The 25,255-nt window shown below is 47.6% G+C and overlaps 1 protein-coding gene across 2 annotated transcripts in view; it reads right to left on the bottom strand.

The window, feature by feature from the left end:
- DMXL1 (Dmx like 1) overlaps window positions 1–25,255 on the bottom strand; it is a 2,236,090-nt gene that overhangs the window by 1,014,859 nt on the left and 1,195,976 nt on the right. For both annotated transcript variants that reach the window (XM_086961064.1, XM_086961065.1), the window contains exon 24: window positions 5,314–6,395. In XM_086961064.1, coding sequence (XP_086817190.1) covers window positions 5,314–6,395 — 1,082 coding nt within the window. The remainder of the gene's footprint in view (window positions 1–5,313; window positions 6,396–25,255) is intronic.

Here is a 25,255-nt window from a genome sequence, read left to right as displayed (position 1 = left end):
CATCTGGTGGAGATTGTATTGCTACCAAGTGCATCTCAAGGCCTTTTTTAAGGTATTAAGATTGGGCTCATCCATCATGATCATGGGCCATTTGAGGCGACGTTTATCATTAGATGGCATCACCTCTTTTGTGGCAGGTCTGGCAAATGATGTTCTACCCTTTTTGCCCCATAGATGTATGTTTGAGGATCAGACTTCATAGATTGTGATCACTTTCACAATTGTGGACATGTCAACTACAAGTGGCCATAGGTTAAGGTCCACAAGTATATAATCTATCCGACTTACACCATTTGGGCAAATGTAAGACAACCCACCCTGCTTTGTCAGAACAGGTTTTTCCATTTGTGGCCCGCAGCCTATATTGTAACGTTAATGCATTCAGCTGTAGGGCTGCTTGAGGCCACTTCTTTATTGGTGAGAGCTCCAGGGATGGGATAGTCCACAATTTATCCTCCTCATTGGTCTCTAGGATATCTTCCCTGTCAAGGGGCTCAAATTTAACATTAAAGTCACCACCCACAATTAGGGGATAGACAGCTTGCCTTGTATACAGCGTCTCGTCTAAAGCTTGTATAGTTGAGATCTCCCTCCTCTAGAACTTCTTACATAAACATTATAGATGTCTAGACTCTTGCCTGTTTTACCCCTTAACCTGGCTGCAAGGATCTCTGGATTATCAATGGAAAGCTCCTTAGTGTCACAGTTTAGTTCAATACTAATCAGGGTTAGCAGCCCTCCTGAAGGGCGGCCTTGTTTAGATGGAAGTGACAGTTTATGGAGTGTCACAAATCCTGGAATGTGGATAGGGGTCAGGTTCCAGGTTTCCTGCAGGATGAAGATCTTGTGTGAATTAATGAGCTTGAGCCAATAGGGTAGCATAATTTACCCCTTATTCCAACCACATTCCATGAGGCTATTTTATGCTGCCTCTGGTCTGTGGACTGCAGGGGATCCCGGGGGGAAGACATAACATCGATTTCAACTGCCGGAGGCATGGTGTAGCTGCATATGGTTTTGACTCAGGCCTGATTATCATCTCCCAAGCACATGGGCCTCTGTGGAATGGAGGGGGAAATGTGGTAAGATTCATAAGCTCAATTTCTAAAAATGAATCCCCCTTAGCGGAACAAGCCATAGTGGGGTTAGGGTCAGGAGTTGTAACAAACACATATTTGTGTGGGTACTCTGGTTGAAGTCAGTCATTCTGGGATAGAGGTGAGGATGAGATCCCCTTGGTGGCTTCAGAGTGGACTTAGATTATGCCATAGAACTAAGGATATTCTGCTTAAGTTGGATGTTTGTGGTGTGTGTAGGGCAAGTTCTAGCTTCTAGGGAGATTAGGTTATGCACTAAGCTTTCGTCAGCAAGTGTAAGTTCTATCGCATCCATAATGCGGTTAGCCAAGACTCATCTTCTTGCTCTCAGGATGTCGTCCATTATCACAGATCTACACCCCCTTATGTGCCTAATCCAATGTATGGCTTTAGTCTTAATGGCCTTGTTGCTCTCGTAGTTGGTCTGCTGGCCGAGTTCAGGTACATTGGTCATGTAGATGGTATGCCGATATACGCTATGAGAGATTTGGCGGGCCTAAGATATAAGGGCACCTCACTATGTCCTTTGTTGGGAAGAGAGGTTCCTTGCACTGGCACCATGATACACGCTGCCAATCCCTCCCTTTTCTCCCTAGCCCCATCTGGTAGTTTGGCCTTTATAGGTGGTGAACTCCGAGGGGCCATTTCGCAATGCCCTGTGCAACTAAACTGGGATGCACAGTGAATGGTTGGTGCATTGCGTTTCAATTGGGGGGGGAGTGTTTTGGCGGGTAATTCGAGTTCAGCTTCTTGTCTACAGTCAGTAAGACTGGAGGGGGTGCTATCTCATCTCAGTCCAAAAAACATAAGAAAAACCTCTCCTAGAGAATTATATAGCAATAGATAATGTATCCATCAATATCTATACAACATCATTGTCTCACACAGAGAAATTTATAAGCAAAACATATAAATTATTTTTTTCAGTACCATCAGGAAGCACAATTTCATAAAAAACACTGTTACATATGTATATACAATGCTCTTAATCAAATAAACATAGCATATAACCCCCACTCAAGCTCACACATTCAGACATCATCTCAACCAATCACAACATCATACATTACAAAAGAAGTATCAATATCAAAATCAACACCAAAACGTAAAAAATTAGGACAAAAAATATACAAACAAACAACAAGGCGCCGACGCGCGTTTCGGAAAGGACAATATATCCAAGCTTCCTTCGTCAGGGCGCAAGAAATACCAAAGTATAACAGCAGATTCTTCACAGTTCAGGGTAACTTGAGTATTTCCAACAATTAATTCCTTTAGAACAAATGGTTTCAGGGGCTATTTTCAGTTGATGATGAGAAGCATGTACAATATAAAGTCCAAGTTCTAAAAGTAGATCGCATCCATTCAAAGGTGTCCAATCGTAAATAGGAGTCCAGGGTACATATTTTTCAAGAAGCCGAAGATTGGAAAATATCCTGAGCAAGAACGGGGGCAGTAGGTCAGGGGTTAGAGGATCAGCCAAAGTAAGAGGCGAGATATAAGCCGGATGACTCTACCGGAGATCCATGGACTGGCGGAGAAAAAATGGGCACACAGCACACGCTTCACCCACTAATAAATAGTGTCCTCGGGAGCAGGAAGCACAGTGGTAAGTATCCGTAGAGTACAGAGGCTGATAACATTATGCAGGGAACGTCTCTCACAACTTCCGCAGGTGAAAAAAGAGGAGGTGCTATCTCAGGACTACTAAATCCCTCTATTCTGACATACAGTCAGGGACCCTATTGTTTTTCTTAGGGCAAGGATTTCTCTCTGCAGGTCTAAAGTGGAAAGTGCTGTTTCAGAGCCCTCCGTCCCTCCACCGCTGGATTGGGGGACCATATCTTGCCTATTGATCTCTATATCCGTAGCTGCCTGGACCCCAGTGGTAATGGCCATATTAGATATTACTGGCTGATCAGCCCGAACTAAGAATCTATTGCACCACAGAAAACCTACTGTCGCAGGTTGGATACTAGCATCACTAGATGGAATGATGCAAGGCTCCTCAGTAGCTTTCTGTAGCTGTTTCCTACAAGCTACCTTTTAAAATAAGCTAGCTATGCTCCATGTGCCTAAATTGGTGGATTCTGTAGCGGTATATGTGTGGGAGTCCTTGGAAATGAGGGTGTTGGTATCATTGGGTGCTGCGAAAAGCCCTTCATAATCCAACAGTATATTGTTAATGCGGTCCATCACGCCCTCTCCTGCCCCACTACCACAGATCTTGAGTTCCGTGTTCTCTTTTTTTTTTTTTATCTGCTTGCCTCCCAGCCCACCCTCAGTCACTTTCCTTTTCCCCATAGTGCCCAAAGGAGAAAATGAAGCAGCTGCAATAATTTAGTTGATAGTGAAAAAGCTGATTGTGTCTTCGTGAATAGACATGAAGTAATACACAGTACCTCAGGGGCAGGAAGGGTGCTTAGTCCTCAGAGTGAAGATATCAGGGGGGTAGGCCAGCCTAGCCTTTTCCGGGCTATGATGGGGGAGGATTGACCCGCGCCGTGGGGGTCGAAGCCGGCTTTGTAGCGCGTTGGTCACACCTCCCCCCTCAGCAGCTGCCTCGTTTCTGGTGTGCTGCACCCTGGGACTCTGAGTCACACCAGGGTGATCAGGAGAGTCACGGTGGAAAAGTAAGTTATGTCTGAGGGGTAGTTCTTCCCTGGATCACCTCTTAACTGGTGCAGAAAGAAAAGAACGTACGTCTGCGCACCTGGGTGGCGCCTACATAGGTGACTGCAAAGTCACATCCTGCGCTGCCGCGTGGAACCAAATGGAGATGCCTGACTGGGTGCAGGGGTACTGCTCAGGCAAATGTTTACAGATCAATCCTGAAGCCTGGGAAATTTAAAGGTAAGGAATCTATTATTAGTCTCTATCAGATATTTAAATAAAGGATAAGTTCATACTGTTAAAGTTGCTTTTCTTAGTTCACTAGTTTGACTTAAACTCAGAGACACATTAATGGTCTGTGTTGTACCTTGCCAACATCACTACAATAATTTCTATGTGAACAATATTCATACATACCTATGAACCAGATTCATACACACTACATATATGGGGATTTACAAGTTAATAATCTCAGTGTATCACTATTATTTCACCTTGCTACTTGTTCACTTTGTGACATGTTTGCTTAATTCTGGTCAAAAAATGTGATTTCACTGCTCTAAACAATGTCACAGAGCTCTTCTAAAAAACAAATACAAGTCCTTTTAAAACAGTTGAAATCCTTTCCATGATGTGTACATAGTTCACAGATTTAACATTCAATATTGTGTAGTTTTGGACTTTGATAATAAAACAGTAAAAGATTTGGCCACTTAACAGGTGTATAGAAGTCCCATGCTCAATTGAGATACACTACTTTATAAAGTAAACTCCCAGCCAAGAAGACCGCACTACAACCTATGAAACACTGTGAGGCACACCTAAAAAACTAGCCATTAATGGAAAAGTTGCCTCAAAGAATGTTGCATCTCAACCATGTTCCCTTTCACTATATTGTTATTTCACTGTGCTTATCTAAAGAAGATGAAACCTTCGGATATTGCTTAGGTATGACCTCAGAGGCAATACTTTATTCAAGCTGCAGAATTACAAAAAAACTTTCTTTTATTAACCTATATTGCCTACACTATTAGCATAATCATCTAATAGTGCACCATACAAGCACAGTTTATTTAATTGTCAGCTTTCTTAGTTAACATTTGTCCCAGTGTCAAGTCACTGTCTGAACTCTGCAGTTCAGGCAGTATCTTCAGATATGTTATAAGAAGCAGCTGTGTGAATGAAGCACAACACCCAAACATCAATGCCTGCATTCCAAGGTGTTAAGTTTACGCACATTGTTCAGCTAAACACTCAACACAATAAATCTATGCCCAAGTTAAGCCATAGTCAAAACACTTCTTCATTTTCACAGAAAGCACACCAGGTTGAACTTTCTTTTCCTGAATGAGATCTTGAATTTTTAGGCCAAACAGTGGTAATGGCGACACTCAACAACTGGAATGGGAAAAATTGAACTTAGGAAAAGAGGATTGTCTAATAAATTATGCATTTTTGATGCAATTTCATGGCACCAGGACCTAGGCTTGTGACGAGTCATTAAACATAAGCACAATTGCTTATACAATTATCTGTAATATATGCAAAATATGAAGTATACGTATAGTGATATACAAGTGTTTAATCAGTAAAAGTAAAATACCTGTTGGGACTCTTGTAGAAGTAAGATCAACTCCATTCTCACAGAGGCCAGACCACCACCATGGGATCCATGAAGTATGCAATAGCTAAGAAACATCCTCAGAAGTGACTGAAACTTTAGGAGCCATTGACATCTTTGCTGAAAACACTCTTTCTGTTGTCTAGTTTTTAGCTCAGCATTTTCAGTGAGTGCAATATCATCCAGAGGTCCACCAATCCCAGATGCAAATTCCTCTGAACCAACATTATAGTCGCAGGTCTTCTGGAGAGCTATAACCTCTCTTTCAAGCCAGTTGTACAATTGATATCTAAGCTTTCCGCCATCTACTTCATAGCCGGTAGATAATGTTCGCAACTCCATGGTGAGAATCTTTAAGCATGCTCTAAACTTCAGCTGTGCAGCAATTACATCATCTGATGGATTTAAAATATCATTTTCATCAACAGTGCAAAGTGAATCTGAGTAACTAGAAGTTATCCCCTCTATCTTTCCACTAGTGCTCTTTAATGGGTTTAATTCTTTCATGGACAAGCCTTCGTCACCAGCCTCATCCTCATTCTCGCTATCCCAATTGAGGTCTAGAGAGTCCTCTTCATAGACCACAGAAGGCTGACTCCAATCAAGAGTGAAAGCAGAGTTATTTTGCTTGTCAGAAGACCAATCATGAGATGATCCTACTCCATTCACCACTGTGCGATTACAATCAAATGCTGATGTTTTAATTTCTTTTATTTCCAATGGTACAGGAGTAGTAGGTGAAGATTCCTTATTTGTGTCTGTTATACTGGAACTTCTTACTAATGGCTTTGATTTCATAACCACTTTAGGCATCTTTGATAAAACCTCCAGTGCTAACATGGGGCAGCCAGCTTTTAAATGAGCATGGGCAGTTGTAAAAAACAATCTTCTTTCTCCAAGATTTATTTTATCTGCTAGCCCATTATCCACGGTCAAGCATATTTGCGTAGACTTAGTGTTTGAGGATCCAAAATGGCGTCTTAGCAGAAGAGGGTGGGTCCTCAAAAAATTATAGAAATTGAAAACTGATGGATTGCAAGTTGAATGAATGTCCCCACAGTCATCTACAAACAAGAATTAAAATGAACAAGGCGTGATTATATAATAGTGAGACTCAAACAAATGTATTTTATTTCTGCTGACAAACGCACAAAAACAATAAAAAACAGGGATTTAAAAAAATTAAAAAACATATTTGAGAGTGTAATGGTAGAAATATTAGCATTTTTTAATAAACGTTATAGCCAACATCCCATTCCTCCACACCTAAACTACCAAATCAAATGCTCCATTGTACATTTGCCCTCCTTAATCAAGCACTTCTAGTATTAAAACATTTAATTCTGCTAATGTGCAGAAGAAGAACGGTAAATTAAAAGGGCGTGGTACAAAGCAATTACCTTAAAGAGATGGCAAGTGCAGTGCTTAATTTTTAAAACTTTAGGTGCCAGGGCTCTTATCAGGAGGCATCTGTAGTTTGCATCACACATTGACCCTGCAATGCTGCCAATGATAGTACCAACACAACCACTAACCATCACACTCCTACAAGTGTGACAATTCAGGCTATTTCAGGCCTCCAAACCTAAAAGAATGGCTTGGGCGGCAGGTAATAGTCATTTGTAATATATATTGAAAGAATAAATAAAAATTACTTGTTGTTGTGGTCTTCTCAACCTTGTGGGAGACTGTCACAAGCACAGGTGTTGACAATTAAGTGCCAGTGCCAGGTACTGCAAACCACCAGTTTAAATTAAGCACTGGGCAAGGAATCATTTATTTTGTCCATGACACTATATGATGTGTGCCCTTTTATAGGGAGGTGGGGGGGTTCTCAATAGTGAACAGAGCTGCTGTTTGACAAAGATGGCAAGCTCCAATGTTACAGAGTAAAGACTCTCAACAAGAAGTGTGCTAAATGTGTGCAATTTTATTTGGCGCAATTATGTAAAACTTCAGTAAAATATATGAAAAACACAAGTAGCACGGGCAACTATTTCTCATGCTCTACCCATTCGTGTTATTCCTGAGCACACAGTAGTACTATTTTGCTGCGAAAGGCCCCTAAAAACACAACAAGGAGCAATGGTGTGATTTAGGGAATTTCACTTAACACTTGTGCAATTTTTCCGAAATTACACCAGTTACATGCGGCAAAATGTAAATTTCGCCCCAACTAACTCTCAACAGCCTAGCAGCGGTGTTCTGCAACATCTGGAGTGTATGCAACAGACTCTCTTGCATGCTTAAATAGAGGCTGTTGCAAACTCCGACGACACCCTCACCGCCGCCGAACACCTCCACTTCCAGATACATACCAACCCCAAGACGACCCTCAGAGGCACCGTCATCTACAGACCCCCGGGACCACGCACACAATTCAGCGAATACATCGCAGACTTCATCAGCCCGCACGCCCTCCCCTCCGCCGACTACATCCTCCTAGGGGACCTCAACTTCCACCTGGAGAACAACAAAGACCGCAACACCACCACCCTGCTAGACAACTTCGCCAACCTCGGACTCACGCAACTGGTGAACACCCCCACCCACTACGCCGGCCACACGCTTGACCCAGTCTTCTCCTCCAGCAAATACATCTCCTTCAGCCACTCCACCGGACTTCATTGGACTGAACACAGCTGCATCTACTTCAGTTTCAGAAGGACCACGACCCACCACCACCCGCAACAGGTTCCTCAAAGGAGCTGGAACAAGATCCCCGCCGACCAGCTCACCACCTCCCTCAGCCAGAACCCGCCCGCCAACACAACGGACCCCAACGAAGCAGCTAGCAACCTCACACAGTGGATCACCAACTGCGCAGACGACCTCGCACCACTGAAGACCCTCCCAGCAGACCCGGCAGCAAGAAAGCCTCTTGGGTCACCGACAAACTTAAGAACTCCAAGAAGAACTGCCGCACCCTCGAGAAAGCCTGGCGCAAAGACCAGACCACAGACAACATGTCTGCCCTCAAGCACGCCACCCGCAAACACCAGCAGCTGATCCGCACCGCCAAGAAGACAGCATTCAAAGAACGACTGAACAACAACGCCCACAACAGCAAGGAACTCTTCAGCATCGTCAAAGAGCTCTCCAACCCCAGCGCCGGAAACAACGACATAACTCCCTCGCAAGACCTCTGCGACTCACTCGCCTCGTTCTTCCAAAGCAAGATCGCCGACATACACAACAGCTTCGGTGCACAAACCACGCACCCAACCTCCGAACCAACGCCCCCCACCACCACCCTCTGCACCTGGGCCCCGGTCAGCACTGAAGACACCACCCGCACAATGAACACCATCCACTCCGAATCACCAACCGACCCCTGCCCTCACAACGTCTTCAACAAGGCCGATTCCATCATTGCACCCCAACTCCGGGACATCATCAACACCTCCTTCAACACCGCCACCTTCCCAGAGAGCTGGAAGCATGCCGAGCTCAGCGCCCTTCTGAAGAAACCAACAGTGGACCCCACCGACCTCAAAAACTTCTGCCCCATCTCGCTCCTCCCTTTTCCCGCCAAAGTCATCGAGAAGACCGTCAACAGACAGCTTGCTGCCTTCCTCGAGACGAACGGATCCCTCGACCACTCGCAGTCCGGTTTCCGAGCCAACCACAGTACCGAGACCGCCCTCATCGCAGCCACTGACGACATCAGATCCCTGCTCGACAACGGGGAAACAGCGGCCCTCATCCTCCTGGACCTCTCTGCAGTGTTCGACACGGTCTGTCACCGCACCCTCGTGCAGCGCCTCAGCAACATCGGAATCCAAGACAAGGCACTGGAGTGGATCATCTCGTTCCTCAAGGGAAGAACCCAGAGAGTCCGCCGCCCCCATTCAGATCCGAGGCCACTGAAGTCATCTGCGGCGTACCACAAGGAACATCACTCAGCCCCACCCTCTTCAACGTCTACATGAGCCCCCTCGCAGCCATCGCACGCCAACACAACCTCAACATCATCTCCTATGCCGACGACACCCAGCTGATCCTCTCCCTCACCAACGACCCCGCCACCGCCAGAACCACCCTACACACAGGGATGAAAGAAGTCGCCAAGTGGATGAAGAACAGCCGCCTGAAACTGAACTCAGACAAGACAGAAGTCCTCATCCTGGGATCATCGCCCTCCGCCTGGGACGACTCCTGGTGGCCCCCTGCCCTGGGCACCACTCCCAAGCCAACGGATCATGCACGTAGCCTAGGCTTCATCCTGGACTCCTCCCTTTCGATGACCAGACAAGTCAACGCCGTCTCATCATCGTGCTTCAACACCCTGCGCATGCTCCGAAAGATCTTCCGGTGGATCCCCACCGAAACCAGGAAGACGGTCACCCAGGCACTCGTCACCAGCGGACTGGACTACGGAAACACCCTCTACGCCGGAACCACAGCCAAACTTCAGAAAAGACTCCAACGCATCCAGAACGCCTCCGCACGACTCGTCCTGGACATCCCCCGACACAGCCACATCTCCGGCCACCTGAGAGGCCTGCACTGGTTCCCATCAGCAAGAGGATCACGTTCAGACTCCTCACCCATGCACACAAGGCTCTCCACGACCTGGGCCCCAAGTACCTCAACAACCGCCTGACTTTCTACACTCCCACCCGCCAGCTACGATCAACCAGCCTCGCCCTCTCCGCCGTTCCACAGATCCGCAGAGCCACCACCGGAGGAACATCCTTCTCCTACCTGTCAGCCAAGACATGGAACTCCTTCCCCATCCACCTCCGGCTAACCCAGGACCATCTCTCCTTCAGGAAGCAACTCAAGACCTGGCTTTTCGAGCAGTAACGTACCCCTCTCCCCCAGCGCCTTGAGACCCTTCCGGGTGAGTAGCGCGGTATACAAATGTTATGATTGATTGATTGATTGATAGTCCAGACATGACATAATCAATGCCGTAACCACCGTCTGCCTACTCTCCTTAGGCAGAAAATGAAGGATTTTCTAAGTGGGCCTGAGAGTGAACATAGTAGATGATACAATGGCGTTAACTTGCCTTTTCATGTCCAGTTTATCATCTAGGTATACTCCCAAGTTTTTCACTTGTTTGGAAGGTGCTGGGAGGGGCCCCAAGGAATCAGGCCAGCATTCCGGGGTCCAGAGGTTGAGATCATTCCCAAATAGGATGACTTCAGTCTTGCCCGAATTTAATTTAAGGCAATTACTGGTCATCCAGCAACCGACTGCCTCCATATAGTCGTGTAGCCTGTGGCTTATATTCCTTTCTGATCCTGGGAGAAGTGATACCACTATCTGCGTAACGTCTGCATAGGAGGTAAGATGAAACCAAAAGATCTAATCAATGGAGCTAACAACGATACGTAGACATTAAATAGGGTAGGACTTAACGATGACCCCTGTGGTACCCCACATGGCAGATAGAAAGGGGGCGAACAAAAATCGCCTAACGCCACTATTTGCTGACGATCGGAGAGAAAGGATTTTAAAACCCTCCCGGCCGCCTTCTCTACTCCGCAGGCTGACAATCGGTCCATCAAAATATCATGATGGACAGTGTCAAACGCTGCGGAGAGGTCCAGCATAATCATCGCCGGTCGGCCCCCCTGATCCAAAAGTTTCCTGATCTCATTAGTGGACGTCAGGAGGGCCGTTTCAGTGCTGTGGCCCTCACGAAAGCCATATTGGGTAGAGTCAAGTATTTCAGCATCTTGGAGGTACCTACTCAAATGACTGTTAATCCATTTTTCAAGCATTTTAGGGCGAAAGGGGAGGCGGGAAATAGGTCTAAAATTATGGACATCTTTAGGACCAAGGTTAGGCTTTTTTGAGAGATGAATCAAAGACGCTGTTTTCCAGCTAGTAGGGATCCTACCTACCTCAATTATTGAGTTAAAAAGAAGGGTAAGGGCTGCAGCAAAGGTCGACGGGGCCAGTTTAGCTATTTTGACCGGACAAGGGTCGTAGGGGGATCTTGACTTAATTTTTTGGAGTAGTTTAACAGTATCAGTATTGGTTAACAGGGGGAATTCTATCAGAGAATTCTAAGCTTGAGGGACGATCTTATTATCAGCGCAGGATTTTAGTGGTGAGCTGCTATTGGCTCTATTAAAAGTTGAAAAGATTTCCTCCACTTTGTCCAGGAAGAAACTAGCGATCTTGTCGCATAGTTCCTGGCTCTCTGCCACTTGTGGTACTTGTGGATTTGCCAATTTACAAACAATTTTAAATAATTCTTTAGCTGGATTTTCAGCTAGTTTGATTTGGTCGGCAAAAAAATCTTGTTTAGTTGTAAACAATAGTTGCTTGTAAACCTGAATGCTTTCTTTATACTTAATGTTATCCTCCACCTTATGCTCCTTCCTCCAATTCCGCTCGAAATGCTTACAAATGCCTTTCTGAGTTTTTAATTTAAGAGTATACCATGGGGCAGAGGGGTGGGCCCTTCTAGGGTATATGGATTTTTTGGAGCAAGCTTATCACAAGCATTAATGACCCAAGCATTAAATCTAGTTGTGGCCTCTTCCACATCACAGATTAGAGAGGGCAAATTGGGCTCCAGGAGGTCTGAAAAGTCTTTACCATCAATACTATTCCACGTCCGCAAGTATTTAGGCTTTGTTAGGGGCTTGTCATGCTTCTGACTGTTAGGGTAGGCGACCTTAAATAGTATTGCTGCGTGGTCTGACCAAGCGAAAGGTCGCAACTCTAAGACCGACATATGTGAAAAGTTTGAGAAAATCTCATCCAACGTATGCCCAGCGGTATGGGTGGCCCCTGCAACTAACTGCGTTCGGTCCAACCCATTCATAAGTTCTAACAGCTCCACGGTATCCGAGTCTGAAGTAGCCTCCAGGTGAAAATTAAAATCACCCATTATGGTAAACGATCTGTCACTTATGCCTTCCTCCATAAGGCTACTGACCAAATCGATAAAAGGCTTCCTAGGGCTCAGTGGTCTATAAACCAGGACCCCTCTAAATTTCACCTGTTGATAAAAAGAGGGCGAAGGCCAAAGCTTCACACCCCCCGCTTGTAACCGTTTCAAATGTGGCATTAATGGAGTTGTGATATATAACTGCCAGCCCCCCTCCTTTCTGATCCTGCCTATTCACCATATGGGAGAGAAAACCTGGGGGCGAGGCCTTTATCATGTCTGGTCCTGAGGCTGCATCCATCCAGGCTTCGGTGATAAATGCCACTTTCACTCCCAGGTCCTCTATCAGGGTGACACATTCAATACTGTGCTTAACTAATGACCGGGCATTAAGTAAAAGCCCTTTTACTCCCTGTGAACTATCACTCAGCACATGCCCGTTCTGATAACCCTCCAGTAATTTTACTGAATAATGGCACGGGGAGACAAATGTTACATTGAGGGCAGGAAGTAAGATTTTCCGGTGCTCTTTCATCTAAGGAAAGGCATATACAGTCTGATTTTCAGTCCAACGTATTTAACTGTACTCGCCTGATTCTAGAATACGCTAGAATCGTTGTTTTACCATAGGGTGAACGGGCAGGGGTCCCGGCGTGGGCCAGACGCGGACGGGCGCAGACGGGCTTGCCTTAGGCGCGCCAGTGGCGCGCTCGCACCATTGCTCCTTTTATGTGTTTCCGGGCCAGCAACTAGAGTGCTGCCTCCCGAGATCCCCAAGATGGCGGTCCGTGCACTTCTGTAGATGGGGAGGGTAACAGATTCCAATATAAGGGGGCCAGATAAGAGAAAGCTCTCCCCTGGAGCGTGTTTTTTCTGATGCAGGGCATAGTGAGAAGAGATCTGGACTGCAAAGTTCTGCTCGGCTGGTACGGAATAAGTTTCTCTATCAGATATCTGGGTGCCTCTACCACTGTGATTTGCAGACTGTGCAACAGATCTTGAATGTAATTCTCTTGCATATGGGAAGCCAGTGGATTGAGCTCAAGAGGGGGAGAGTGGCTGTTCTGGCCGGCATTTTCTGAATTAGATGAGCCACTGTGTTTTGGACAAATTGGAGTTTGTTGAGTAGAGATTCACTAGTGGAGGGCAAAAAGGAAATTACAGTAGTCCAGGCTGCTGATTACTAGTGCCTGTACTAGGGTTTATCACACTGAAAGTGGCAGTAGAGGAAAGACTCTGTGCAACAGAATCATCATATGAAAGCAGGTACCAGTGGTAGCCAATGGCTGATCTTTAATAGTGAAAGTCTGGTCCAGGCGAATGCCCAGATTTTTAACTGAAGACTCAGGGGTAGGTTCTACACCCAAGTCAATTGGCCACCAATCCAGGGACCAAATCAGTTGGGCTTTACCTAAGAGCATAAACTCCATTTATCTTCCATTCAGCTGGAAAAAGTTCTTAGTCATCGAAGCAGAGAAAGCTTTCATAGCCTCAGGGAAATGTTCCTTGGTAGTATATAGGTCGTTATTAAATGAGATGAGTGTTGTCCACATATGAAAGAGGGGTAAATCCATAGGCTCTGATTGTTTTGGCAAGGGAGGCCACATACATGTTAAACAATGCAGAGCTCAGACAAGAGCCCCGAGGCACCCCCTTATTGAGCTCTATGGTACGGGATCTGAAAAGGTCTAGATTTGAAGAGTTTGAAAACTCAGGAACCATTGGAGAGCTTCGCCTGAATACCTATCTCCTCTAATCTCTGGAGAAATCTACAATGGAACACTGTGTCGAAGGCTGCCGATAAATCAAACAGCACAAGCAGAGCAGGTTGATTTGCATGCTGGGAACTTCTAATATAATCCTTTACCGCACAAAGAGCAGTTTCTGTGCTATGCATGGGTCTAAAGCCGGATTGGGAAGTATCTAGGAACCTGTTGGATTCTAAGTGCTCAAACAGACAAAGAGGAGTAGAGAGTGGTGAAGAAATATATGTGGTGGCACATCCTCGATGTGAAAATACTGCCCTCACTCACAAAATTGTGACATGCTTTCTCATAGGGCTGCTTCAGTACACCCCTGTGCAGACCAACGCCTGGGGTGGAGCAATAGCGTAGGGGAAGACAAGACACAAGATATAAAGAAAATATTTTTATAGAAGTGAATATATTAGGACCACCAAAAGAGGAAGTGCAGTGAAGATTAAAACTAGCTTGGAGGTGTTGCTGTGCGTATGTTTATTCCTGGACAGTACGGCCAGGATTAAAAATGTAAAGGATGGTGGTGACAGGAAGAAAGTAATGAACTCCTTACACCCCTCCTTACTGCCAATATGTCAACATTTTTCTGCACTCGTAATGTGCACAGTGTATAGGGTCATGCTAGCATTCGTCAGGGCCTTTCTGATCCCAATTATAAAATACCCTTGTTTCCTGGAATAAGGTATTTCAGGAAAAACTTGTTCCCGCACCGAGGCATCTCCTATGTAACACTCTCACGAAGAATGAGTGCTCCTCCCATTCTGCACTTATCCGCTCCGGACGGATTCGAAGTGCTCCCTCCATAAGTTCTTTATTAATGTGTTCTTCCAAACATTTGGTCATCAGGGGGAGAAGTGAGATAGGACAGTAATTTGACAGACCCGAGGCAGGGAGAGTGACCGTATTGCAAATGGGCATAACCTGTGCGGAAGCCTGCCTAAGCTCACTGAAAAGTTTAATAAAGAGCAGATGGTTGGGGCGAGCTGATTGGCCAGAATTGCTGAGCTCTTGGCTGGCACTATTGTCTGAAGGGGACCCTGATTTGGAAGTCTTCAGCATTTCACAGAAAGAGTCAGCCTTAAGGGGTACAACGTTCTCTAGTATTCCCGTACTATCAACATTTGAGGGAATGCAGTAGGGTTCTACTCACAAATGATATGTTGCTCTAGGAAATTTGTCGTAGATTAGATTAACTTTATGTTCAGAGTGGTTTGCAATGGCATCACATAGAGCTTGCAAGGGAGGGGTATCAATAGAGCCTGCAATAGGATTTGTAAAGGATTCAAGAACTTTATATAACTCTTTGGAAGAGTTCCCGCCTGGCTAAGTTGTACAGCAATGTGTGCCTTATGCGCTTTTTTTATTTTACTAAGATATAGCGCTATGGTTACTTTATAGGTTTCTCAGTCAGTGGGGTTGTGGGATTGACGCCAACACCTCGCTAGTTTTTTACACTGGGCTTTCTCCTTGCGCAATTCAGGAGTATGCCAAGGAGCATGTGGACCATGTTTGACTATGTGTAGCTGTTTCACAGGTGCTAGTTTGTCTATAGCTACTTTTAAAGATGCACTATAATCTGCTAACACCAGGTTTACTTCCCCATCTCCCCTATAGTAGAAGTAATAAACTCCTTAGTGAAGGCGACCATGGTGATTTTAAGCCACTGTCTCAAAGGAAGATGTGAAGGATTGTTTGGGGGTGCGGGTACATAAGTAGAAGTGAGGCGAAATTCAATCAAAGAATGGTCTGTCCAAAGTAGAGGGCAGGGGGCTCCACAACTATCAAGTAAGAGTTAGTGAAGATCAAATCCAGAATATGGCCTGCGGTGTGCGTGGGGCCTTTGCTAATCTGATTGAGGCCTAGCATAGTCAGGTCAGTGAGAATTTGGGATGCCTCCATGTATAAGGAGTCTTCATTGTGTATATTGAAGTTGCCCAGTAAAAATAAATATTTTGATGCAAGGATATGAGTGGCAATCAACTCAATCAGTTGAAGACTAAAGTCTCCTGTGGGTCCAGGGGGACGATATACAAGGGCTCCTTTCCAACAGCCTTGGGGAGAGAATCCTACCCTAGGAACACATCTCTTTTGAATCTTCAAAAAGGATTTCAATTAGGGAGACTATCAAGGTGACTTTAAAAACAATGTTATTGCTCCCCGTTCTACCTTCCCAGCCCATTCTTAATAGGCGATAATTCTCAGGGAGTACCTAAACGATGGAAGGCGAGGAGGTCGGTTTAAGCCACGTTTCTGTAAAGAATCCTAGATCAGGTGACTTAAAAGTCAGCATGTCCCAAATTTAAATTGCATGCTTAGGCAGTGATCTAATGTTGCCTAAAAAGCCCTTCCAAGTCTGTGAGGGCTTAGGAGGGAGGGTTATTCTGAGGATGGAGAGGCACATCTAAACCTGGGATATAGAACTCCCTAGTGGGGTTTGAATGGCGTTCTCCATCCTAATCAAGAGTAAGGCTTTGAAATTGGAAATGCATACAAGGAAATGGACCTTCAGGAATAAGAGCAAAACTTGACTTGCACCATAATGTATTGAGGATGAAAACCTTGCCTTGATTTCTTATGCGTATAAGTTCCTCTGTAGAGTATGTGATTTTAGATGTACTTCTAATTTCTGAAGTGAAAGGGGCACAGGTCCTGCCTCCTGGCGGTCACAGATGGGTTAACCTTTGGCGCTTGAGACCCGTGTCTGCGATGTGTCAGCTGTGCCATGTGCTTTAAATAGAAAACTGGGAGAGCAGCTAGACAGCTAAATTCCGTAGCCCCCAGCCAGAAGTAGGAAATGTGTGGCTCGTTCGCTGTCTCCACACAAACTGAAGATTCTGTGGTGGAATAGAGAATGGGCAAGCCCTGAAAGTAATATATCAAAAGTGAAGAGAGCAAGCTACCTCCTAAGGTAAATATTTAAATCATTACTTTAAAACATTAATGCATTAAAATCGCACAGGAGAAGTTAAAATCAGTGAGAGTAAAAGAGGCTGCTGCTTCTTGCCTGTCCGTTACTATGGGGTTTGAGCCTGGATTTCTGAGATGGATATGCACCCTGTACACTGATTCATTCACAAGGGTGAAGACTGGCCAGTTGACATCCTACAGCTTTCGCATTCAACTGGGCACTCGCCAGGGTTGCATGCTGTCTCCACTCATCTTTGCATTGGCCATGGAGTCTCTTGCCTGTCGCATGCATAGTCTGGCGTGAGAGTGGGGTATTCCTGAGCTGGGCATCCATCACATCATATTACTCTATGCTGACAGTGCTCTGGTCTACATGTGGGATGCGAAGGCCCTTCCGCCTGGTCTCATGCACCTGTTGGATGAGTTTGGGGAAGCATCGGGCCTGCAGGGGAAATGGCCCAAAACTGGTTTGTTCCCCCTGGTGGTACATAGGACTGAGACACCAACCATGTGCTTGAAGTGGTGCTATGACTCCTTCAAATACCTGGGTGTGTAGAATTATCATAACGAGGGTGACCTCTGCGGGGGCAACTTTGACAAGGAGGTTGGCTGCATCTGACAATCCCTGCCTTTTCGCTGGTCAATAGCTCTGTCCCCAATGGCCGGGTGGCCATATCCAAAATGCTGGTGCTGTCTTGGCTGCTGAATTTTTTCACCTGCTGACGGTTGTGCTCTTGCAGAGTTTTTTCCTAACGTTTAATGGCTTACTGCTCGAGCTGATACGGAGTGACGGTTGTCGCAGCATCGCTTTGACCACGCTCCAGCGCCCGCTGCTGGAGGGCGGAATCGGGGCTCCCAGTTTTGAACTTTACTATGCAGTGGCACAGCTGCAGTGGCCAATGGTGTGGCTGAGTTAAGTCACCTGTCGAGAGTTACCTCTAGTCCGTGTGGTGCTAAACGGAGTAAGCATTTACACTTGACTGCGCGACTCCTTCAAACACCCGACACAAAATGGTCCAATGACCGTGACCCGCGCTTCCTGGTGCAGGTTTGTGCACCCTGGGGATTCCCAGCTCTGTACTCTCCAGCAATTGCCATCTGGGACCTACCAAGATTGCAAGGGGCAACAAGGCATGCTGACCGGGGTCTTTGGAGCGACGCAGGCAGTGAACAGCCGAGGGACCTCTATGTCAAGGATATCATCATGTCCAGGATGTCATGTATACCTCCAGTTTGATTGCTGGCCAGTTCCCAACCTTTTACATTATCCAGTGCGCATTGCGGGCCGTCTGGGGTGGTGGAGAGGAGGAGCCTTCTACATCGGCAGTACTGCATACGTTGTTATCCGGCAGCACATGGCATGTCAACAACACTCTCGACAAGTCACTACATGAGACTCCATTGGATAAAGCGGAGGGTGCACACCCCAGGTGGGCTAAAGCACTGCCACAGCCTCTGGTCGATAGGGCTTAGAACTGGGTGCTTCAGATGGTCAATGGAGTATATCACAACCCCAGGTTTAGGTTCACACAGTTCAACTATGTTTATCAGGCCTACATTGCCCCTCAGGGCATCAAACGTATGTTCCCTATGCTCTCCCCACATGTCCCATCTGTATGTTACAAGCAGCAGGGTTTTATCAACATGATGTGGGGTTACCTGGTATTACAACGACCTGGCATTATGTGACTGCGATGGTGGTGGACTTAGCAGCACATGATCGCACACCCACGCCTTCCTACTGCCTGTTGGAGCTTCGCCCCCATACAAAAGGTGACAAGCACTTGCATAGATTTATTGGCCTTGCCTTTGTTTTGTTCAAGGTACCTACCCCACTTGATCTCCAGAGCTGGCACTGAGACCTGTTGACATGGACTCGAGCAGAAGCTCACACCTTCCAATGGCTCAGCATGAGGGGGATTTCCTGCACAAGTGGTGAGCGTTGGGAGACCATCAAGTTTAATATAGTAGCCAAAAATGATGCACGTCCCCCTTGAGCCTGTACTTACACACACAACGCTTACGAGGGTGCATACCAGCTCACAAACAGTTGGGTGCTCACATACAACAAATGGGGACCACCGGTTTTTGCAGATGTCTAATCTGTACATTATATACCTCTCAGCACTGCGTCACAATTACCTGTCGCCACGGGGCTGGGACTTCACCCCTCTGTCCCCATATGACTCGTACATGAATGCTATCTGCTCCTCACTTTCTTGGGCACTTCTCCAGGCAGTTTGCTTCCCCTCCTTATATATGACATGACCCCCCACCCCTCCCCACTTCATCTATGCAGACTCCATAGCTTGTTTACTTTGTTTATACACTTTGATTGGTATACTTGTGTTTATTATTGTCATTCCCAACATGGGAACATGAGTGTTGATAGTTTGCTGTTCGACAAGTGGTTATTGCATATACCGCATGCTACTGCAATATTCTGTCTTATAAGATGCCTGTAGTGGTTGTTTTACTTTCTGCAAAAAATCTAACAAACACATTTTTGTTAAAAGCACTGCCATCAATGGGACTTTCAGCTTGGGATGGAGTTGAGGCTTGTCGGTGGACTTGTCGCTCAACGGCAGGAAGTGATCGACGTACATAGATAGGATCCTATTTAGATCCAAGGCCTTTGTTCTGTGCCGAATGGAGCCCTAAGTCGGTGGAGGACCTGGAGGCATTGAGTTTTTTTCCATGGGAGTCAGCATCAGACAGCCTCAGGAGCTTTGCTCTGGCTCAGCATGGGGCCTTTTGGGAGACTTGGAGTGGGTTTTGGAGGTCACAACTCTGGCCAAGGTCTATTTTCAAGGACTATTGGGGGAGGGTCAGGGGGATCAATGGTGCGCTTGTTTCTTCCTTCGTGTCAGAGGCAGTGCAGAAGATGGCCTCTGGGCTGGGCGTCGGACGATGCATTGGGATGCCTGAAGAGCCCGCGTCCTCACCTTCCTCGGAGCCAAAGGTGTCTTCACCAAAGAAGTCAAGCAGGTCAGTGGCGGATTGATGGTGCCTCTTTTGGTGCACCCAAGACTTTTTCCTTTGGTACCTTATTATTTTCTTTGACCAGAGCGCAAGACAAGCTTCACACGAGGCATTGTCATGATCAGAGGAAAGACAGAGGTTGCAAACCTTGTGCTCATCTGGCTACAAATACTTCATGTGGCACCACAAGCAGTACTGGAAAGGCATCCATCTCTTTACTCTGCGGACTTCTGCATTCTTCAGTGAGTATGGATTGATGCGAAGTGGCCCTAGTGTTTGAAAACTCAATTGTTGGGCTTCACTCCCCAGAGAGTCTAGGCAACAGAAGACGCAAACGACTAATGTTTTTACAACTGAGTGTTGAAGATCCACCGTTTTTTATTAGGTGGATCTGCAGGACGCATATCTTCATATTCCCTTCAGAGAATCTCTTCATATATTTTCATGGTTTGTCACCTGAGGCCAGCATTTTCAGTTTATATTTAAAATCGTCACTGAGGGTCTTTACAAAGATGTTGGCACCACAAACGCCCTTTCTTTATATTGAAGGCATCTATGTAAATCCATATTTGGACTAGGTCTTGATTCAGGGATCTTTAAGATATCTAGTAGCTCAGAATATAGGAAGAGTTATTTTAGTATTGCAGAAGTACAGATTTTTTGTGGGAAAAGTCAAATTTGTGTCATGACAAAGAACTGTGTTTCATCGAACAAGGTTTAGTATGGTTCAGGGCATTGTGACCCTTCCAGTGAGGTATATTGTGACAATCAAGACTCACATAAGGAATTTCTTGGCACAGAGGATATTAACTTGGATGAAGGTGATGGAGGACTTAACGGCCACAATCTTTTTAGTACCTTGAGCCAGGCTTCACCTACACCAGTTAATGAGCTTTCTTTTGAGGAACTGGTCTCTGATGTCTTTGCACAAAGAGAAAACTAAGACTCCTCAAATGAGGATGAGCTCTCCTGGTGTGTAAGGAACAAGAATCGGAAGAAGGGAGTTCCCTTACATCCTTAGCCGGTGCAGATTACCACTGCAGTAGCAAGCCTTTCAGGTTGGGGGACATTGTAAATTGTAAATTGTTGTGTCTTGTAAAGCGCACTGCTACCCGGAGGCCTCGTAGCGCTATAGACCGCTGGGGAACCCGTCCTGGCTTTCCCTGTGAGATAGTCCCTCCTGGGGGTCTCCAAGGTGAAACCAGGCATCCCCGGCGTTTGTGTGGGGCCGTTGTGGAGATGAGGCAAGCTAATGCCCAGAGTTGCCGAGTGTGCTCCCTGGTCTTAGTAGGCACCGATGCGAGAATTATCAGTCCGCTGATCCTGGTCCAAGACCCTGCCGCGTCGGGAATCGAACCCTGGTCCCGGGCCGTTCTCTGCACTCGGGTCTGCCGCCTCTAACCAGTGAGCCACACCTCTCCACGGTGGATAGGAGTATGCCAAATTCAGGGTTGTTAGTACCTGACTCGGAGTCATAATTCTTTCAACTGACAGAATACTGGCTTTAATGAGTTTTTCTAGTCTTCTTCAGGACAAGAATGTACTGATACGGACAATGTAACAGTCAAAGCATTTTTCAACATACAGGGGGAACAACATCTCTCTCATTGGACAGGATATCAGACAGGCTGTTCAATTGGACTCAGAGAGTAGTGTTGTCTGTGAGGACGATTCATGTACAGGGAGTCAGCAATTTTGTAGTAGACAGTCTCAGTTGATAGATTGTAACTTCTGTACACTTTTCTCTGCATCTATGTGTGTTCAATCAATTGGAGGGTCCCGGTAGTGGATCTTTTTGCATCAGGGCAGAGTGCTGCTGTTTTGTTACAGGACAGTGGAGGAGGAAGTCTGGGCAGTGGATTCCTTAACATGCAGGTGGCCTTTGGGTCTCCTTTATGCATACTTTCCCTTTCCTCTGATTCAGTCATTTCTGGTGAGGCTGAGGTCGATATCAGCTCAGGTGATATTGATAGATCCAGTATGATCTTGTTCAGATTGGTATTCCCAGCTGGTGAATTTGAAAGAGTAGGAGGGATAGAGATTCCTCTCAGCCCTTCTCCTCTTGTGTTTCCAGTGCTAATTCTTCCTGTTTTACAGATGCTCAACTTGACAGCTTGGACGTTGATTGGAGGTGGTTGAGACAAAAGGGTCAGATGATTTGGTAGTGACTCTTCAGGCACCTAGGAAGTCTTCAATACTTAAATCTTATGAGTGATATTAGAGATCGTTTTCAATTTGGTGCAGGAAAAAAGATATACACACCACAAAGGCTGATTTGGTACACACACCTCATTTCTGAAGAACGTAGCAGTCCCCAGGACACCCCCCCACACCGCACGGCTCCTCCGCTGTGACCACGTGTCTGCCCCCGATGCCGAAGGTTCGCCCCTGACCTCGGTGTACCCCTGTGATTGCCTTCTCCTTCCTTCGGTTGTCTGCCCGCACTGCATTTTGTTATTGTGCATTAATTTTCTTTTGTACTCCCTTTTGTAGTGCTTTTTGTATCTCTCTTGTATTTTAGTTGCTCCCCTAGATTGTATCCCTGCCCGTTGTGTGTGCCCCCCCACTCCCCGCTTCCCGCTGCTGCTCCCCCGCGGCCCGCCCCTTTCCTTCTGTACCCCTGCCCATTGACCCCACCACTCCCGCCTCCCAGCTGCTCCTCCCTCCCACTTGGCCTCATATGGAGGCCGCACGGCGCAGGTGAGTGTGACCTGTCCCCAGGACACGCCGCACGGCTACTCCGCTGTGACCACGTGACCCCGACGCCGAAGGTTCACCCCTGACCTCGATGTACCCCTGCCACTGCCTTCATCTTCCTTCGGTTGTCTGCCCGCACTGTATTTTGTTATTGTGCATTTATTTTCTTTTGTACTGCCTTTTGTAGTGCTTTTTGTATCTCTCTTGTATTTTAGTTGCTCCCCTAGATTGTATCCCTGCCCGTTGTGTTTGCCCCCCCCCCGCTTCCAGCCGCTGCTCTCCCGCGGCCCCGCCCCCTTTCCTTCTGTACCCCTGCCCAGTGGCCCCCCGCTCCCTCTTCCCAGCTGCTCCTCCCTCCCACTTCGCCTCATACGGGGGCCGCACGCGCGCTGCTGGCGTGCCCGTCTTCACCCAGCCACAGGACCCCTGGTCCCCGACGTCACCAGTCCACACGACGGACTTACGACGCATTCACCCTCCACGCACTTAACGCCGGGCGAAACGCCACCTGCTACCAAGCCAACCCGAAACGCACCCACGGCCCCTTCACATGCCAAGCCTGCAAATTCACCGGCCTCCGAACTTGCACCGCACATGCCAGGCTCGGCACCAGCAACAATCACCTCAAGTGCATCCTGCTCAACACCCCCTCCGTCCACAGGCACGCCGCCGGTCTCTGGAACCTCATCCACACAATAGCGCCGGACGTCGCCTTCCTCGCGGAAACCTGGATGAACGCCTCCTCAGCCCCCGACATCACCATAGCCACCCCGGATGGCTACAAGATCACCCGGAAAGACCGCGGCAACCAGACCGGAGAAGGCATCGTAATCGTCCACAAAAACACCATCCGAATCACGACCAACTCCGACGACACCCTCACTGCCGCCGAGCACCTTCACTTCCAGATACACACTGACCCCAGGACCACCCTCAGAGGCACTCTCATCTACAGACCACCGGGACCACGCACATAATTCAGCGAAGCGATCGCAGACTTCATCAGCCCGCACACCCTCAACTCCTCAGACTACATCCTCCTAGGGGACCTCAACTTCCACCTGGAGAACACCAATGACAGCAACACCACCACCCTGCTGAACAACTTCTCCAACCTCGGACTCAAGCAACTGGTGGACACCCCCACCCACTACGACGGCCACACGCTAGACCCCATCTTCTCCTCCAGCAAGCACATCTCCTTCAGCCACTCCACGGACTCCACTGGACAGATCACAGCTGAGTCCACTTCAACTTCAGGAGAACCACGACCCACCACCACCCGCAACAGGTTCCCCGCAGAAGCTGGACCAAGATCACCACCAACCAACTCACCACCTCCCTCAGCCAGAACCCTCCCACCAACACGAAGGACCCCAACGAAGCAGCCCGCAACCTCACTCAGTGGCTCACCAACTGCGCCGACATACTCGCACCACTGAAGACCCTCCCAGCAGACCCAGCAGCAAGAAAGCCTCTTGGGTCACCGACAAACTTAAGAACTCCAAGAAGAACTGCCGCACCCTCGAGAAAGCCTGGCGCAAAGACCAGACCACAGACAACATGACTGCCCTCAAGCACGCCACCCGCAAACACCAGCAGCTGATCCGCACCACCAAGAAGACAGCATTCAAAGAACGAATGAACAACAACACCCACAACAGCAAGAAACTCTTCTGCATCGTTAAAGAGCTCTCCAACCCCAGCGCCTGCAACAACGACATCACACCCTCGCAAGACCTCTGCGACTCACTCGCCTCGTTCTTTCACCGCAAGATCGCCGACATACACAACAGCTTTGGCGCACAGACCACGCACCCAACCACCAAACCAGCGCCCCCCACCACCACCCTCTGCACCTGGACCCCGGTCAGCACCGAAGACACCACCTGCACAATGAACACCATTCGCTCCGGCTCCCAACCCGACCCCTGTCCACACCACATCTTCAACAAAGCCGACTCCATCAGCGCACCCCAACTCCGGGACGTCATTAACAGCTCCCTCGCATCCGCCACCTTCCCGGAAAGCTGGAAACATGCCGAGCTCAGCGCCCTCCTGAAGAAACCCACCGCGGACCCTACGGACCTCAAGAACTTCCGCCCCATCTCGCTCCTCCCGTTTCCTGCCAAAGTCATCGAGAAGACCGTCAACAAACAACTCTCCGCCTTCCTCGAGACAAACGGATCCCTCGACCCCTCACAGTCCGGTTTCCGAGCAAACCACAGCACCGAGACCGCCCTTATCGCAGCCACCGACAACATCAGGTCCCTGCTCGACAACGGGGAAACAGCTTCCCTCATCCTCCTGGACCACTCAGCAGCCTTCAACACTGTATGCCACCGCAGCTTTCGACACTGTATGCCACCGCACCCTAATACAGCGCCTCAGCAACACCAGAATCCAAGGAACGGCCCTGGAGTGGATCATCTCCTCCCTCACCGGCAGAACCCAGAGAGTCCGCCTCCCCCTGTTCCGATCCGCGACCCCTCACAGTCCGGTTTCCGAGCAAACTGCAACACCGAGACCGCCCTCATCGCAGCCACCGACGACATCAGGTCCCTGCTGGACAACGGGGAGACAGTTTCCCTCATCCTCCTGGACCTCTCGGCAGCCTTCGACGCTGTCTGCCACCGCACCCTAATACAGCGCCTCAGCAACACCGGAATCCCAGGAACGGCCCTGGAGTGGATCATCTCCTCCCTCACTGGCAGAGCCCAGAGAG

The sequence above is a fragment of the Lissotriton vulgaris genome, chromosome 3_1 (assembly GCF_964263255.1).
Source record: "Lissotriton vulgaris chromosome 3_1, aLisVul1.2, whole genome shotgun sequence".
NCBI classification, from domain to species: Eukaryota; Metazoa; Chordata; class Amphibia; order Caudata; family Salamandridae; genus Lissotriton; species Lissotriton vulgaris.
Note: the sequence above shows the minus strand (reverse complement) of the source record. Positions and strands in the feature narration are given on the sequence as shown.